Below are 14737 nucleotides of genomic sequence, written 5' to 3' on the forward strand. Positions count from 1 at the left end.
GAGAGGCAGGAGGCGCAGAGTGAAGTGGAGTCAGTGTGTAAATGCCCAAGTGGCTGCCACCCCAGGGGCAAGGCAGAAGTGGGCTTGAGGGGAGGGAAAACAGGGCCCAAAATAGCTGCTGTGCTCACAGGCCGGGCGGCCGGCCATGTCCCCGGAGGGCCGCCTGCACCTGCCCCTGCCTGTCCGGCTGCCGCCTGGCTCCCAGGGGGCTTGTCGAGGGCCCTGGGGTCCCGCAGGTTCCGCGGCCCGAGAGCTCCCCCGGCCCGACTCTGGAGCTCCTGGAATTAGAGCACACTGCGTGGGAGCCCTGCGTATGCACACCCCCCGCCCCCGCCCTAGGAGAGGCAGGGGGACGTGTTCCTTCCTGTGTCACAGAAACTGTGCCACTGATGTCACCTTGGGTGGCCCCCGAGCCCCTCCGGCCGGGGCTCTTTCCCTGGCTGCCGCGGGCGGCGCTGGCTGTCTGTCCGAGATCCACGTCCTCAACCTTCCCAGCCCCCCACCTCCCATCCCCGCTTCCTTAGGCTCCCCACTCCAGCGGGCAGAGAGGAGCAGGGGGTTTCGGGCATAGCGGTTCTCCCGGCAGCTCTGTTTCCCTGGGTGAGTTCCTAAGCCTCCGTGAACCTCAGTTTCCTCGTCTGTAAAACAGAGATGACGATTGCTCCCTGCCTGAATCAGCGGAGGACAGGAGACCGTCGTGTGGGAGCGTCCGCCTTGCCGGGCCCCTCCCGACACTCAGGGGGTGACAGCCTTTCCGCACCGCGTGCTCTGGTTCTCGCGGAGCTGTGGTCCGAGGTCTTGTCTGGGGGCGGCTCACGGGCCTGGGCTCCGTCCGGCCCACCTCTAACCCAACCAGATACTCCCTGCCCCAGAGCCTGCTCCTCCGAGGGGTCTCTGTCTTGGCCAATGGCCCTGAGTTGCCCAGTGGGGACACCCGGGGTCTTTCCGGACCCCTCCCGTTGCTCTGCCCTGGGTACCTCCACCCACCCAGCCCAGGCCTTTCTGCACCCTAACATTTGCTGGATCCACCTGCACTCCGCACCGGCCGGCCTGTCCCCCAAACTCGTACAGCCTGTGTCCCCACGCCTCCCCACCTGCACGACCCCCTGACAGCCCCCGTGTGATGTCCAGGCCCTGGCTCTCCCGCTGCCCCGGTCCCGGCGCCCCTGTCCACAGCGGCCCCTCTGCCTGTGTCCCCAGGTCCGTCACCCAGCCGACGTGTCATCTGCCCAGATCCCTCTGAGCCCCCAGGGCGAGCTCCCCCTGTGTGGCCTGCAGTCCCCGTACCACCGTGCTGCTCTCCACCACCCTCCGCCAAACTGCAGCCCCCCGAGACCACGAGCGGGGATGCCCCTGGTTTCTCTGCCACAGGACGGAAGAGGTGACATTCCCTCAACGGCAATGGGAGCTGGGTGGGGGCCAGGGGCACCCGCGGGCAGCTTCCCTGAGTCTCTGATGGTGGTGGCTAAGGCGGGGCTGGTGGCAGGACTCCCCCAGCCCACCAGGCAATGATGCTCACCCTGGGCACGACTCCCCTCCCACCCCTAAAGACCTCTGGGGCTCAGGGCTTTCGCCCTTGCCATTCCCTCTGCCTAGAAGGTCCTTCCCAGACAGCCCCACGGCTGCTGTCTTCTTTCTTTAGGACCCCAACCCCAAAGTTGCCAGAGGCCCTCCGGACCCCTCCTCCCCTCCCCCAGCTGTCTTCTTCCCCTGCTTGGGCTCTTTGTCAGCAGCTGTCACTGCTTGACGTGCTCTGCTTCTCTCCTTCCTTTGACTGTCCCCCCCGACCTGACTGTACAGTCTAGAGCCTTTGCTGTGTCACCGGCATCTAGAACCACGCCGGCCACGTGGGTGTCTGATGTGTCAGTGTCCCTGGCGCTGACCCACTGTCGTCACCCTGGGATAAGCGATGTAGAGGCTCTGAGAAGCAGCATTTGGGAGCCATCAGAGCGACGTGCCACACCCTCCAAGCACGTGGGTGGGTCACAGACCAACATGGGCTGTGAGTCCCACACGGCACAGGCTGTGCCACGGTCCCGCGTGGGAGGACGGCTGGTCAGCCCACGGCTAGATGAGATTTAACAGCGACAAAGTGGTCTTTCCTCACAGATTGTCTGTGGAGCTCTGCTCTGGGGCACACAGTACCGCCTGGCGCACAGTAGGTGCTCCGGGAGTGTTTGTTGAATGAATACACAACGGAAAATTTAACCTCTGCCGCCACATACCTCCAAAGCAGGTGTGGCCTCACGATCTCTGTTCCCGAGAAGGGATGCTAGACCCCAGGCTCTGGCTCCAGGGCAGGGAAGACGTGCCTGCCCCGGCCCCCCCCCCCGCCCCCCGACCTCGAGGGAGGACCATAAACCTGTCTGTCTCTGAGGCGAGGGCTCCGATACCAGCTCCCTAGAAGGAAGGACCTTAACTACCAAACGTCCCTCCACAGACAGGCCTCTCACTGGGCCCCTGGGGCCACGCTTGGCCGGAGGTGGGCCTGGAACGTGACCCTGACCCACAGGCCTTGCACCTACTTCTGGGGGTGCTGGAGCCAGACCCTCCCAAAGTCCTGGGCTGGAAACAGCAGGGCTCAGGCTGCATCCGCCCCGCTCACTGCCTCTATTTTCGGGCTGAGTCCTCTCTCTCCAGGGGTCAGCCACCCTGGCCCGACGGCTCACCCGCCCTGGCAGGCCCCGGGCTCTGTGGGGAGGGGGTGGCAGTGGGCTGGGCTCCCTCCAGGGGGCCTGCTCGGCCTCAGTCTCCCTGTCTGACTGCAGAGGGGCCGCACTCCTGCCCCGGGCACTGGGGCTTGCCCGACAGCTGGCCTGGACCCCAGCCTCCCCGCCCCCCGCAGCCCCTTGGAGGGCTCTGGGATCTGCAGGGTCCACAGAAAGACCCTAACAGGCTGGTCGGGGCAGGGCTGCAGAGAAGCCACAGGCAGCTGTGGTCACAGGTCCTGGGAAGGCGGCCGGCCCATCCCAGGGCTGAGGCTCCTTCCTTAGGCTCAAGGCACTGTGACCTGTTAGGACACAAATCTTACTGGGGGGCGAGGGGAGTGGCGTTCCACTCTATCTGTTAACTCTTCAAGGCACGTCTGCTTCAATGAGCCACAGTGGGTTTGTCTGAGGGTCGGGGAGCTGGCGCCTGGAGGGGGGTGGCCCGTGGTGGTCCCCAGCCAGCGCTCGGGGCAGGCTGGCGGGCACGGCTGCCACGAGATGCTTTTGCCAGTCAGGGACTGTTTCCCTCCTGGCGTCATCCCCTGTCTCACCCCTTAAGCAGATGCTGGGCCCTGCGCCTCGGGAGAGGTTTGGAGGCAGGTCCCGGATGGTGGTTTGCTGAGGCCCGACCCTGGTGTGGGAGGCATGGTGGAGGCGTCTCCCCAGCAAAACCGAGACTCACCCCAGGGTTTGGAGGTTCAAGGGTAGATCGACCTTGGGCCTGCTTCCCCACAGCACCCTGAAGATGTGGCTGGATCTGGGAGAGGGGCCCTGAGGACCCCTGAGAAAGCAGGGTACGGGCTTGACAAGGCCTCCTGCTTCCTGAACGTGGAGACAGCGGACGGCGGCCTGGGGAACCATATGGCCAGAACAACACGGCCTCGGCCCGGCTGGGCGAGGCCCTACAGCCCCTGCTTCTTGGTGCTGCCTGAGACCCGGGGCTGGGGCCGCAGGATGACCAGAGAACAGCCCTGACTGAAGAGGGATGTGGGCTTAGGACCCAAACAAAGTTGGTTTCTAGGAATAAAGATGGTACTTCTTGGGCACCCCAGTGGTGCGTTGAGCTTCCCCCCTGCTCTGCTGCTTTTCCTACGTGCAGCTGAGGGAGGTGGGGCTTGGAGGGCAGTGGGGCTCCAGCCCACCTGCCCCGACTCGGCCCACAGCATCTCGGGGAAGCCGGCCCGGCGTCCTGTGACCACACCGCCCGCAGGTGTCCCGGGCCCTGGCATCTGTCTGCATGACCACCTGAGCCTCCAGGTCTGGAAAATGACCTGTTGGAGTGAGGGAAGTGGCTATATTTATCCCAGTGAACTCTCACCCAAAAGGGTGCGGTCTGAGCGGGCTTCTCCACCACCCTGCCTTCCCCCTGTCTTCCCGCATGGAGACCAGCTCCCATGGGTCCGGGAGGGTCAGGCATGTGGGACAGTCCAGAAAAGGGAGCCAGCGGAGCTGCGGGTCACAGAGGAGGAGCCTCTTCGCCTGGGGCGGGGTGGTGATGGCGGAGGAGGGAAAGCGGGGAGCCCACCTGGGAGAGGGTGGGAGGTGGTACTGTCTTGGGTAATCGTGGTGACAACAGCTCTGGGTCATTAAGCTCCTGTGCCAGGCCCTGTTCTAGCCACACACACACAGTTCATCCTCACAGGGACCCTGAAGGGGAGCACTCTTACCCCCATTTAACAGATGAGGAAACTGAACCACAGAGAGGTTAAGTAATTTCTCCAGGATCGCTGAGTGGCAGGGCCATAATGTGAATCCAGGGTCCGTGGCCTCAACCACGCCGTGCTGGGAGGGGGAGAAAGGGCACCCAGGGACCCCTGGAGGGGCTCATCGGAGCCTGTCCCTCACCCCCCAGGCCTGGGCTCGGAGGGGCTTGGCTGTGGGCTAGGAGTACTGTGAGGGCAGAGAGGGGACAGAACGGCCACCTACTCTGCCATCCCCGTGTGTCTGCCAGACACTCGTCACCACGACGGTCCTGGGGGGACTCTGAGTCCCCTCGGTGGGAGAGGGCAGGCTCCGAGCGGCGCCTAAAAGCCAGGCTCTCCTGTCATTTTGCCAGAAGCTTGTCCGGTGGCCCCGGCTTGGACGCCTGTGCCCTGCAAGTCCAGGGTCTCTGACGGGCCAGGCCAGAACTGGGGTCCTTCCGAGGGGAGGTGGAGTGGGCTGTGGCCTCAGCAGGCACATTCCAGACCCTAAAAAAAGACAGCGCCCTGGATGCCAGAGGCTTAGCCAGCAGCAACCGGAGCCCCAGGAATGTGCAGGGGCTGCGGTCTGAGGGCAGGCGGGCTTGGGAGGGAGGGAGGGAGGGAGGGAGGCCCCGGAGGAGAGACAGGCCCATCCAGTCCCGCCGGCCTCCCCACGCCTGCAGCACCAAGGCTAGCTTGACCGTGCTACCAGAAATCATTTAGAACTCGGAAATCAGGCACCGCGTGCTTGTTGGAACCTTTGCTCACAGGTCCGGCCAAGGGGTCTTTCGTTGTCTAGGGCGGGTTTCTCAGCCTCAGCACTCCCCGCGTTTGGGGCGGACAGCCCTTTGTCGGCAGGTGCGGGGCTGTCCTGTGAGTTGCAGGGGGGGAGGTGTAGCAGCATCCCGGCCTCTGCCCTCTAGACGTTAGCGGAGCTCTGGACACAGGCTCCTCCCCAAGTTCCAGGCGCCGCCCAACGCCCCTCCCTAAAAACCACTGACCTGGGGGCTGTACCGTTGTTTGAGTCTCAGGATTCTGCCCAGGAGAAGCACAAATGGTTTCTGCCTGATAGAAACCGTCATCCCACGGCCACACTTCCATGGCCCTGTAGCTAGCCCAGTGTGCCACCCGGCAGGCAATCCTAGCCTATCACTTTTTCTCCGATAGCATGGATTCCTGTTTCTCAAATTCTCTTTGAGCCAACTCTACCCTCTTCCTTGTTCCATTACCCGTTGAATTAACCTCTGACATGCGTTTCTTCTATATTTTAATCAGTTTTTACTTTTAGTTTGTGGGCGAAGTGATAGATCATTTCTAGCCTGTCCCCAGCACTGGTAACTCTGATCACGGCTCTTGTTTTTCCACGTGGGTCCCCTCAGGCTGGCCCAGGCTGGAATGGAGACCCTCCCAAAGGTTTCCTTTAATTGATTCAGTCAGGGAGTCCCCCAGGAGCAGGGCTCCTTCTGGCCTCAGGGAGCAGGTAGCCCTTCGAGGGGCAGAGCTGGACTTGCAGGGTCCTGGTCTGGTGCTGGTCTCAGCCTTCACCTCCCTGCCCTTCGCTGGCCCTGGGGCAGCTCAGGGTCTATTCCGTCCTCCTGCTCCCCTGACCCACGGAGCCCCTTTGTGACCGGAGTCCCCAGCCTCCACTCGGCTGCAGAACCCTGGGACAGCCGTGTTAGCCACTGGTCCTGCAGGCCTAAAGCAGCCTGCTCTCTGGGGCAAGGAGGGGTGGGGCTAGATCTCAGCATCTGTCCTGGCCTGGACAGGCAGCACCTCCACAGTCGGGAGAAAGTGGGGTCTCACGCAGGGAGGGGCCGGGGCCTGCTGTCCTGGGACCCGCCCCCCGCAGGCCACTCCCCAGGGAAGCAGAGACCCCTCTCTTCCTGTGTCCCCTTCTGATGTCCAGGGAGCCGCGCCCAATGCCCCACCGAGGGTACAGGTCTGCCCGCGGCGTCCACTGGGCATGCGCTGTGCCTCAGTTTTTTCATCTGTAAAAGTGAGAAATAGTGCTGCCTTGTGAGGCCGTGGTGGGCACTCAGGGGGACAGTGCACTGAGAGCCGTCAGAGCAGCGCCTGGCGTGGGGCAGGTGCCCGACAGCCGAGGATGAAGATGATGATGGCGATGATGACGATGGAGATGATTGGCTAGAGGATGGGGCCGGGGGCGGGGTCAGGAAAGCCGTTCAGAGGACTTGGATGTTGGAAGGAGAGGAGAAGGTTTAAAGAGATTGGGGACAGGTGCGGGGGGGTGAAGAAGAATTTTTTGTCTGAAATAATCCTTTGGTCATAGCTGCTAGAGATTATACCCTTTGACTCTGGAACAACCTGGGGTCTCTGTGACCAGGGGCTTTGTGGCTGGGGAGCCCACGCTGAGGCACTGTGACCCCCACATAATAAAGATTCCTTGTGTCGTTAGACAACGTGGCATAATTTATAAGGGCTTGACTCATCCAGAACCTTCTCTGAACTTTACAGTGTTATCCCCATTTTACAAGTGAGGGAACTGAGGGCACAGAGAAGTTAAGTAACTTGCCCAAGATCACACAGCTGCAGCTCCAGAGCCCATCGTCTGAACCACCGTCAGCTTCTCCAGCCCGGCTGATGCAGTTTTCAGCCTCAGTGAGAGCTGGGGCAGGGGCGGGGGGAGAAGGAGGAAAAAGCTCCCGGAGGGGCCCCCTGGGAGGCCTGACACCCTGATTGTTCCCAGGACAGGTGTCGAGGCTTCCCTCCCATGAGTGAGGGTGCCAGCTGCCTGGAGTCTGCACACCAGGCCCCTGTGGGAAGCCTTTCTTGCCCCCTGACCTTTCCCCCTTCACCCCAGCTAGTCTGCAGTCACCCGAAGCGAGGGAGCTTCTGTCGCCCAGTGCTCAGACCTGCAAATCTCCGTGCTGGGTGGACGCAGGCCTCTGCACCTGCACCGTCGGGGGTTGACCTCGCCGTCCCCCTCCCCCAGTCCAGCCTGCTCCTCCCCCAGGAACGCCTGTCTCGGAAAGCAACACCACCATCTGCTCCGTCACCCTCTCTGAAACCCGAGTGTCACCCTCGCCTTCTTCCTCCCCTCCCCCATGCTCTGTCCCCACGCCCATCAGGCCCCGAGTCCACAGATCCCCCCCGCCCTAAATCTCCCACTTCTCCATCTTCACCGTCACCTGGGCCTCAGCTCCACTGGACACCACTCTCCCTGCTTCCGCCCCCCCAACCCCGTTCTACCTGATGGCCTGAGACATGCTCCGAATCCCAGCCCGTCTCTCCACCTCGTGCCTCCAGCCCTTTGCCCGCGTGCCCCCTCACCCAGAGCGCTCTCCTGCGGGGCTGCCACAGCCTCTCCTCCATGCCCCACACTCATCTGCGACCTGCTCCAGGACTGGCTGGCCCAGCGCAAGAGGCAAGTGCACGGTGCTTGTTCACAACCTGTGCCGCTAAAGGTGCGGAAATGCCTTCCTTCCACGCTCCCTTTGTCAGCCTATCGTGGTGGGGTTTATGGCCTATTTAGTGTTTTGAGGAGGGTGCAGACCCTCCCAGGCACCTCCTCTCCGTGACCCAGCGCACATGCCGCCCCCAGCCATGCCCTGGCCCTTCACACGGGCCCAGTGCCTCCACCCAAGGTGGACAGGCCTCCCCCAAGGAGACACAGAGCACCGGGAGGGAGGAGGGCCAGAAGCCAGACCCTGCAGGGCCCTCTCTGAATGGGCCATGGTGCTGTCAGCCCAGGCTGGGGACAGCCACCTCCACGGCTGTCCTGACACACCGAAGGGCACGTGTGCCAACCCTGACGCTCCCGGGACCACGCCCAGGCTCTGCCAGGTGGCCTCCCAGGGGACTGAGCTGAGAGTCTGCTCTCAGAGACAGGGGAGGGGTGGGAAGTGACAGAGGCAGGACCACGAGTGAGCCACGGCCCTGTGCCCCATCCCCGTTGAACTTCACTTACAAAACATGGACTCAAAGATGAAATTATCAGATGTTTCGATGCCATGACCCCAGAGCATCACCCCCTGAGCACAGGGCCCTCCCGAGTGCAGGTCACACCCCGTGAAGCCGGCCCTGCCCTCCAGGCTCAGGTCAGACATGCCATCCGCTGGGGCCACCCTGACGCCCCCGTCTCACTCAGGTTCTCCTCCCGGACAACGTCTAAGTGCACCCAGACCTTGCATGTTTCCCATTTCATTTTAACTGCTTGTTTGATTGATTGGATAAATTAATCTCTGTCAAGATGGGAATTATGTCTGTTTGGTTCACAAGTAGGTCCCCTGTACGTGCCAGAGATGTAACAGGCACACGACAAATATCTGTTAAATAAGAAAGTTAGTGCAGAGTGGGTCCTTGGGCCTCCCTTCTCCCAACCATGGTTCTGTTGGATGACTGGAGGGGTCCCAGACCTTCCTCAGATTCCTACAAAGTGGCCAATAGGGCGACGAAGAGAGGAAGCCCCCATCTCCCTCCCTCCTGCTCTAACTGCCCTCCCTTCCCTCTTGCTGGCTTTTGTGGAGATCAGCATATAACTACAAGGAGAAGCGGGGAGGCCTCAGCTAGGAGCTGGCTGTGTGACCTTGAGTATCACCTGCCCTCTCTGGGCTTCACAACAAAGGGTCCCTCACCGACGAGCAACGACCCACCCAGCTCTGACCTTTGACGTGATGGTCGTTACTTTGGGAAGGTTTCCGGTCCGGTTCTGCCAGAGAACTCATCACCCTGTCTCTACGAACCCTAGAACTTACCCAAGACTCCATCACTCAGCCCACAGGCCAAAGGCAAGCACACAGCACCGTGTGAACGTTTTAGGGTAGCCGTTTTGCTTCAAGATGGCAGGCGACATACCCGCTAAAGTCTGATTCTGCACCTTCAAGGAGGGTGGAGTTTCTTTCCAAAATAGTCAACTTCTTAAGGAGTTGAAATGGAACCGAGGCCCCCTGATATGAAGTCCTAAAGGGTGGAGTGGATGCAGGCCCCCCCTGGATTCCAGAGCAGAGACAAGGGACCGGCCTCATGGGGCCCAGCCCCCGAGGAGCACCGCCCCCGCCTGCCTCACCGCAGGGCCTGCCTGCTCCGGCTCCCACTCTCCGAGCTTTTCCGCTTATAGCCAAGCACACACTTAGAATCCCAGCTTCTCCCCAGCTCAAGATAGATTCCTATGGAAACCAGCGCAAAGCAGAGGCAGAAACAGATGCCATCCTTCCAGGCCCTGGACGCATGCGTGACGGTTCTCCTTCCGCCCACCCCGCAGAGTTAGTGCAGGAAAAGGGCGCTGAAAGGGCGTGTCCATCGGCCTGTCCCCTCAGCGGCCTGGTAAATGCCCAACACCTCCAGGGGCTTCCCCAGGGACCCTCCTACCGTCACCACACTGGTGGCACAGCTATCCAGGCCAGGTCTGAAAGTCAGAGCCCCGCGTCTGAGACCCTGGGAGAAGACGCGTGCATGGGGGTGACCCCCTGAGCCTCAGTTTCCTTGTCTTGTAATGGGTCTAATAACGTTACTGACTTCCTGGGGGCAGTTACAGGAAGTGATTAGCACAGAACCTGGCATCCGATAAGCACTTAATGAACACCAAGCATGTTATTGTGATCTAGCTCTTGGGTAAGTCCGTCTTTTACCCCCCCCTAAGCCCCAGTTTTCTCATCTGTAAACAGAGTGAGCTGGGGAGGAGCCAGGACAGCCTGGTTCTGGAAAGCCCCTCCCAGCCGCGGCCTTTTCTGGCCTGTGGACTTGTCACTGGTGCCGGTGTGAGGATGGCGTGGCTCTAACACGTGTGCTCTCTCGCCGTCAGGCCATCCCGGAAAGGCAAGCCCCGCGGAAGCACGGTCCCTCCGGGTTACAAGCAGGGGAGGGAACTCGGCACTCAGCCCCCATCGCTGGCCCTACAAAGCCTCAGTTTCCACATCTGTCAAATGAGCCTAGTTTAGGGGCCATGGGGAGGAGGACGTGGCTTACTGGCGCAAGGAGCTCAGCACAGCGCCCCTGGCACAGTACTGATATCATGGAAGCCAGCCCGGCCAGGTTTCCCTGCAAAGCTCTGAGCCCCTCAGCCAGTCCTGCAGGTGGTGGGGACGTGGGGTCTGTATCCTTGGGGGCTGCAGCTCCAGTATCATCTACCAGCGCGCAGCCTGGGCGGCAGGCCGGCAGGAGGAAGGGAAGACCCCTCTTACCAGGCCAAGGTTCAGAGCGCTGCTGTCGTCCTCCGGCATGGGCAGGTACGCGGCCAGGGCCACACAGTTGGCGAAGATGGTGAGTAAGATGATGGTCTCGAAGGGTCTGGTGCAGGGTTAAGGAGAGCCCTCGAGTGAGGCGTGGGATTCGTGGGATTAAGGGGAAGGGCGCACTGGGGGTCTGTCTGGACTGACTACAAGGCCAGGCTGGTGGGCCCACGTTGCCCTCCTGCAGGGCACAGACGGGGCCAGGCTCCTGTGGGGCACCCGCCTCCCTCTCCTCCAACAGGGAGCGTCCACTGAGACGCTTTGGGACCACGAGGCTCTGGCTCCTGGCTGGGGGCTACTCAGACTCAAGGCCCGGGGAGTCTTAAGCCCCCGTCTCAGTACCCATCCCCCCAACCCCCCAGCTCCACCGACCACTGCTCTCCCCGCTCCGCAGAGCCACGGCCAGACACGCCGTGGCGTCCTCGCAGAATCAGCAAGGGAGGCTGGGGCTGCTGCGGCCTGGGCTAAGCACCCCCGGGAAGCGGGCCGGGAGGGATGAAACCTCGACTCTGCAGCCTGAGGAGGGGACGGTAACCGACGGTAACCGACGGCATCCGTGGCCCCAGGGCCATGCACCCACCCACACAGGCCCTGCCAGCCATTTTCCGGAGGGCACTCCCACCAGGCTCCCTGGATTTGCTGGTGAGTAGCACAGCCCCCGGGGAGGCTGACCGTTACAGGGTGGCTGTGGAGGGCACTGAGGGGGAGAAGCGGGGAGGCCCGAGCTCTTCATGCGTGGTTGGGGGATGCCCTGTACAGATGGCTAGAGGGAGACCCCACGCCTTTCCCAGCCACCTTCCTCTGCGGTTTGAAGAGAGGCGGCCTCGGGGCAGAGGACTGGACAGGGGACAGGATGCAGGCGAGAGACACGGGTGGGGAAGTCTGCCCCCGACCCCCAGACAGGAGGGCACGAGGCTCCTGGGTGCCACGTAGGGGCAGGGCTGACTCCTACCCAGACCTTCCAGCTCCGCCTGGGTTTTCCTTGTCCCTGCGGCGCCCTTACTCTCCTTTCTTCTAGGGAACAGCTGGTGGGAGCCTGGTCTTCCAAAACCCTTCAGAAGTATTTCAAATATGCCCGAGCAGCTCACTCAGCCCCCACTTGACGATGGCCTCCCCCCTCTGCATCTCCTTCCTCTCTGCCCCAAAGAAGCTGGAAATTTTCATCATTCTTCCTCGCAGAGCTAATGCCAACGTAGAAGGGGGCTCATGTCCCTGTGCCCACGTGGTGCCTCCCACCCAGGCCTGCTGTCACAGCAGAGCTCGGTGCAGGCCCATCTCTCCTCCCCGCCCTGCCCGCTGTCGCCTCCCCCCACCCCAGTCCTGTCCCATAACCCAGGGAGGCTGAGAGGAGCCCTCGACGCTGGGGACTGGGGATTTGGGCACACCTTCCAGCACCTTCCAGAGACACTACAGAGGCACTCAGGCTGCCTCCAGGACCTGGGCCTCAGCCCCGGGGGCCCCTGCTCCTCGGTTGAGGGCTTCCTTCGCAAAGGCTCCCTGCTCCATCGCCAGGCCCCGGTCTCCGGCCCCCCAAGCCTGTGATCTGTGAGCCCCGCTCCTCGCCTCCCCTGACACACACACACACCCCGTGCAGCCCCTTGGCCCTGAAGGATACTTCCATTCCACGATGCTGATGCAGGCCCTCCTCACGGGGTTCTGGAGAGTCAAGCAGAACAAGGCCCGCGGCGGCCTGGGCAGGACCTCGGGAACCGGCTTCTTGGGCTGCTTCTTCCTCAGGCCCTCATCCTGGGGCGAGGACGGCTCCATGGCTCCCGGAGCCTCAGCCTCTCTCCTGCTCTCCACCCGCTGCCCTCTCTTCCCCGAGTCCCCAGTGCCCCTGCCTTGGGGACTGGGCGGCTGAGCCCCTGGGCGAGCCTGCCCTGCTGAGCCAGCCGGGGCGGGCCGGGGATCACTCTCCCTGCTCCCAGCGAGTAAAATTAGCCTCCACGGGCTCTCTGCTGCCCAGCCGAGCTCCCGCGGCCAGGCAGCTGTCATTCCTCCCCAGTCCAGCCAGTGACAGCCCAGTATGTCCCCAGGGAGGCTGGGGGTGGGGCTGGGGGCTCACACATGGGTCTGGGCTGGGGCAGAGGGAGACAGGATGGAAGGTTTGAGGCTGGGGCGACCGAGAGCTCACGAAGTGCTATGAAGCCACAGGCTTCAGACTAGCCCCTTGGTGTCAACGTTCAACCCACCCCTCCCCGCAGGCCCAGGACACTGTCCAGAAAGGGTGCCGGGTGGTCCAGCTCAGTAGGAGTCCACAGCCCTCCCTCACATCTCTACCTGCAGCCGTCAGGCCAAGATCCTCCACCCTCACCCCATGCCTACGCCCCGTGGGGGGGGCTCCTGGCTGTGCCCACCTTTCTCCCCGCCCCCCCCCCCCAGCCTGCCCCTAGCTGTGCAAGGGGCGGTGTCTATCTCTGGGACTCTGTGCCCTCTCCACACTGCCCCTGGCATGTACTAAGCTCTCTGTAAATGTTAGTTGAATGCGTGAGCTAACAGAACACCCCACACAAGTGCTTGAGTGGGAAGGAGACAGGGGTGCCAGGGAAGGGAAGGCGGACAACCACCCGGGAATCACAAAACCCAACGTCTTTATTTAGCCCCGTCGTGCCGGTACACCCATGCGGTCCCCATGCCCACAGAGTACAGTCTGAGGGGGGAACACGCAGTCCTCACCCACCCCAGGGGCGGGGGAAGGGGGGAAGGAAAGGGCCACACTGGGGCGTGGGGTGGGTAAGGCCCTCCATTAAGGAAGCCGGAGGGCACCACCAACGCACACACTCCGCCGCCTCCTGGGCTGAGTGCACGCTGAATCTGGCCTGCGCCTCTCCCTCTGGGCTCCTCTGGGGGGCGGGGGTGGGGGAGGTGACAAGCAAGTCCTCGAATCGGACGCTGGCGTCTGAGGCCATCTCGTGGAGAGCAGGGGCGTGGCGTGCGGACCAGAGCAGACTCGCCTCCTGGGCTGCGCCCGTGGCCACGGAGGGCGGAGCAGGACCTCCACGACCGGGGCACCTCCGACCTTCCCTGCGCGGGGCTGAGGCCCAGTCGGAGCCCGACCCCGGGGTGGCCGGCATGGACGGGGCGTGCGCCCTCGCCGCCCCCCGACAGCCGCTCTGGCCTCTCTCGTGCCCCCGCTGGAAGGGACGGGGCCGTGGTGGCGCTGGCGGAGGGAGGGTGCCGCGGACGCTTGAGCACCCCGAGCCCGGGCGGCCCCAGCCCGGTCAGTGACTGCAGTCCTCCGACTCGAAGAAGGGCGAGGAAGAGCAGCACGACGGCTCGGACGAGTCGGGCGCCAGGGGGGCGCGGCCGCGGGGCTCGCGGGGCCCAGGGCCGTCGGGGGCGGCGCGCAGCAGTTCCTGCAGGTGCTTGATGTAGCGGATGGCGGCGCGCAGGGTCTCCACCTTGCTGAGCCGCTTCTCGGCCAGGGCGCCAGGCAGGTGGCCGCGGAGGCGCGCGTAGCCCTCGTTGACGCAGCGGACGCGCTGGCGCTCGCGCTCGTTGCGCTTCTGGAGGAAGGCGGGCTCGAAGGGGTAGTGGCAGGCGCCCAGGGCGCCTGGGAAGGGCGCGCCGGGGAACGCGGCCGCGTAGGCGTCGCAGTAGGGCGGTCGGGCGGCGCCCGGGTACAGCAGGAAGGGCACGGCGCCCAGAGGCTCGGCGTGGGCCGGGGTCGCCGGTCGGGGAGGGGGCCCGATGCCCAGAGGCAGGCAGCCGGGGGGCGCCGCGGGCCGGCGGGCCGCCAGCGCCCGGCAGAAGTCGTCGTTCATGGTGCCGCGCGGAGCCGGACCCGGAGCGTGCCCCGAATCGCCCCGACTCGGGGTTTGCGCGCCCTGCCCTCGGAGCGAGTCACATCGCCAACCGCGGCTCCGGGCGGCCGGACTGGTCAGGGCTTCTTTTCGCTCTGGGAGCAGGCTCCGAGGTCCCCCTAAGGCGAGCCATCGCGGCGGACCATGAGGCCTCTGCAGAGGCTCCGCGGGCACGTCTCAGAGCAGCCGGCAGGGATGTGGGATGGGCGCGGGCCTTCCCAGGGCGCAGCCCTGCAGCTCCAGCGGGCCCCACGCCAGGGTCTTGGTCCTCGGGGCCCTCGGGGTCCCCGGGCTGTGCACCGGGCAGGAGAGGGTCCCGGGTGCCGTCTCTAAAGAAGAGGGTGAACATATCAATT

The 14737-nt window shown here is 63.5% G+C and overlaps 2 protein-coding genes across 2 annotated transcripts in view; both read right to left on the reverse strand.

The window, feature by feature from the left end:
* Nucleotides 1–12365, reverse strand: part of CACNA1S (calcium voltage-gated channel subunit alpha1 S) — a 59891-nt gene extending 47526 nt beyond the window's left edge. Inside the window, exons 1-2 of the mRNA XM_060011353.1 lie at nucleotides 12194–12365; nucleotides 10531–10636 (exon numbers count right to left, since the gene is read on the reverse strand). Coding sequence (XP_059867336.1) covers nucleotides 10531–10636; nucleotides 12194–12345 — 258 coding nt within the window. The 5' untranslated portion in view covers nucleotides 12346–12365. The remainder of the gene's footprint in view (nucleotides 1–10530; nucleotides 10637–12193) is intronic.
* Nucleotides 12366–13167: 802 nt separating this feature from the next.
* On the reverse strand, nucleotides 13168–14347 carry ASCL5 (achaete-scute family bHLH transcription factor 5). Its single transcript, XM_060011365.1, has one exon. The coding sequence runs from the start codon at nucleotides 14340–14342 to the stop codon at nucleotides 13800–13802; it is 543 nt and encodes a 180-aa protein (XP_059867348.1). The 5' UTR covers nucleotides 14343–14347; the 3' UTR covers nucleotides 13168–13799.
* Nucleotides 14348–14737: the final 390 nt, after the last annotated feature.

The sequence above is a fragment of the Delphinus delphis genome, chromosome 1 (genome assembly GCF_949987515.2).
Source record: "Delphinus delphis chromosome 1, mDelDel1.2, whole genome shotgun sequence".
Lineage (NCBI taxonomy): Eukaryota > Metazoa > Chordata > Mammalia > Artiodactyla > Delphinidae > Delphinus > Delphinus delphis.

Bases quoted from the DNA above. Each gene is read 5' to 3' on its own strand.
- ASCL5 (XM_060011365.1), bottom strand. From the start codon at position 14,342: ATGAACGACGACTTCTGCCGGGCGCTGGCGGCCCGCCGGCCCGCGGCG.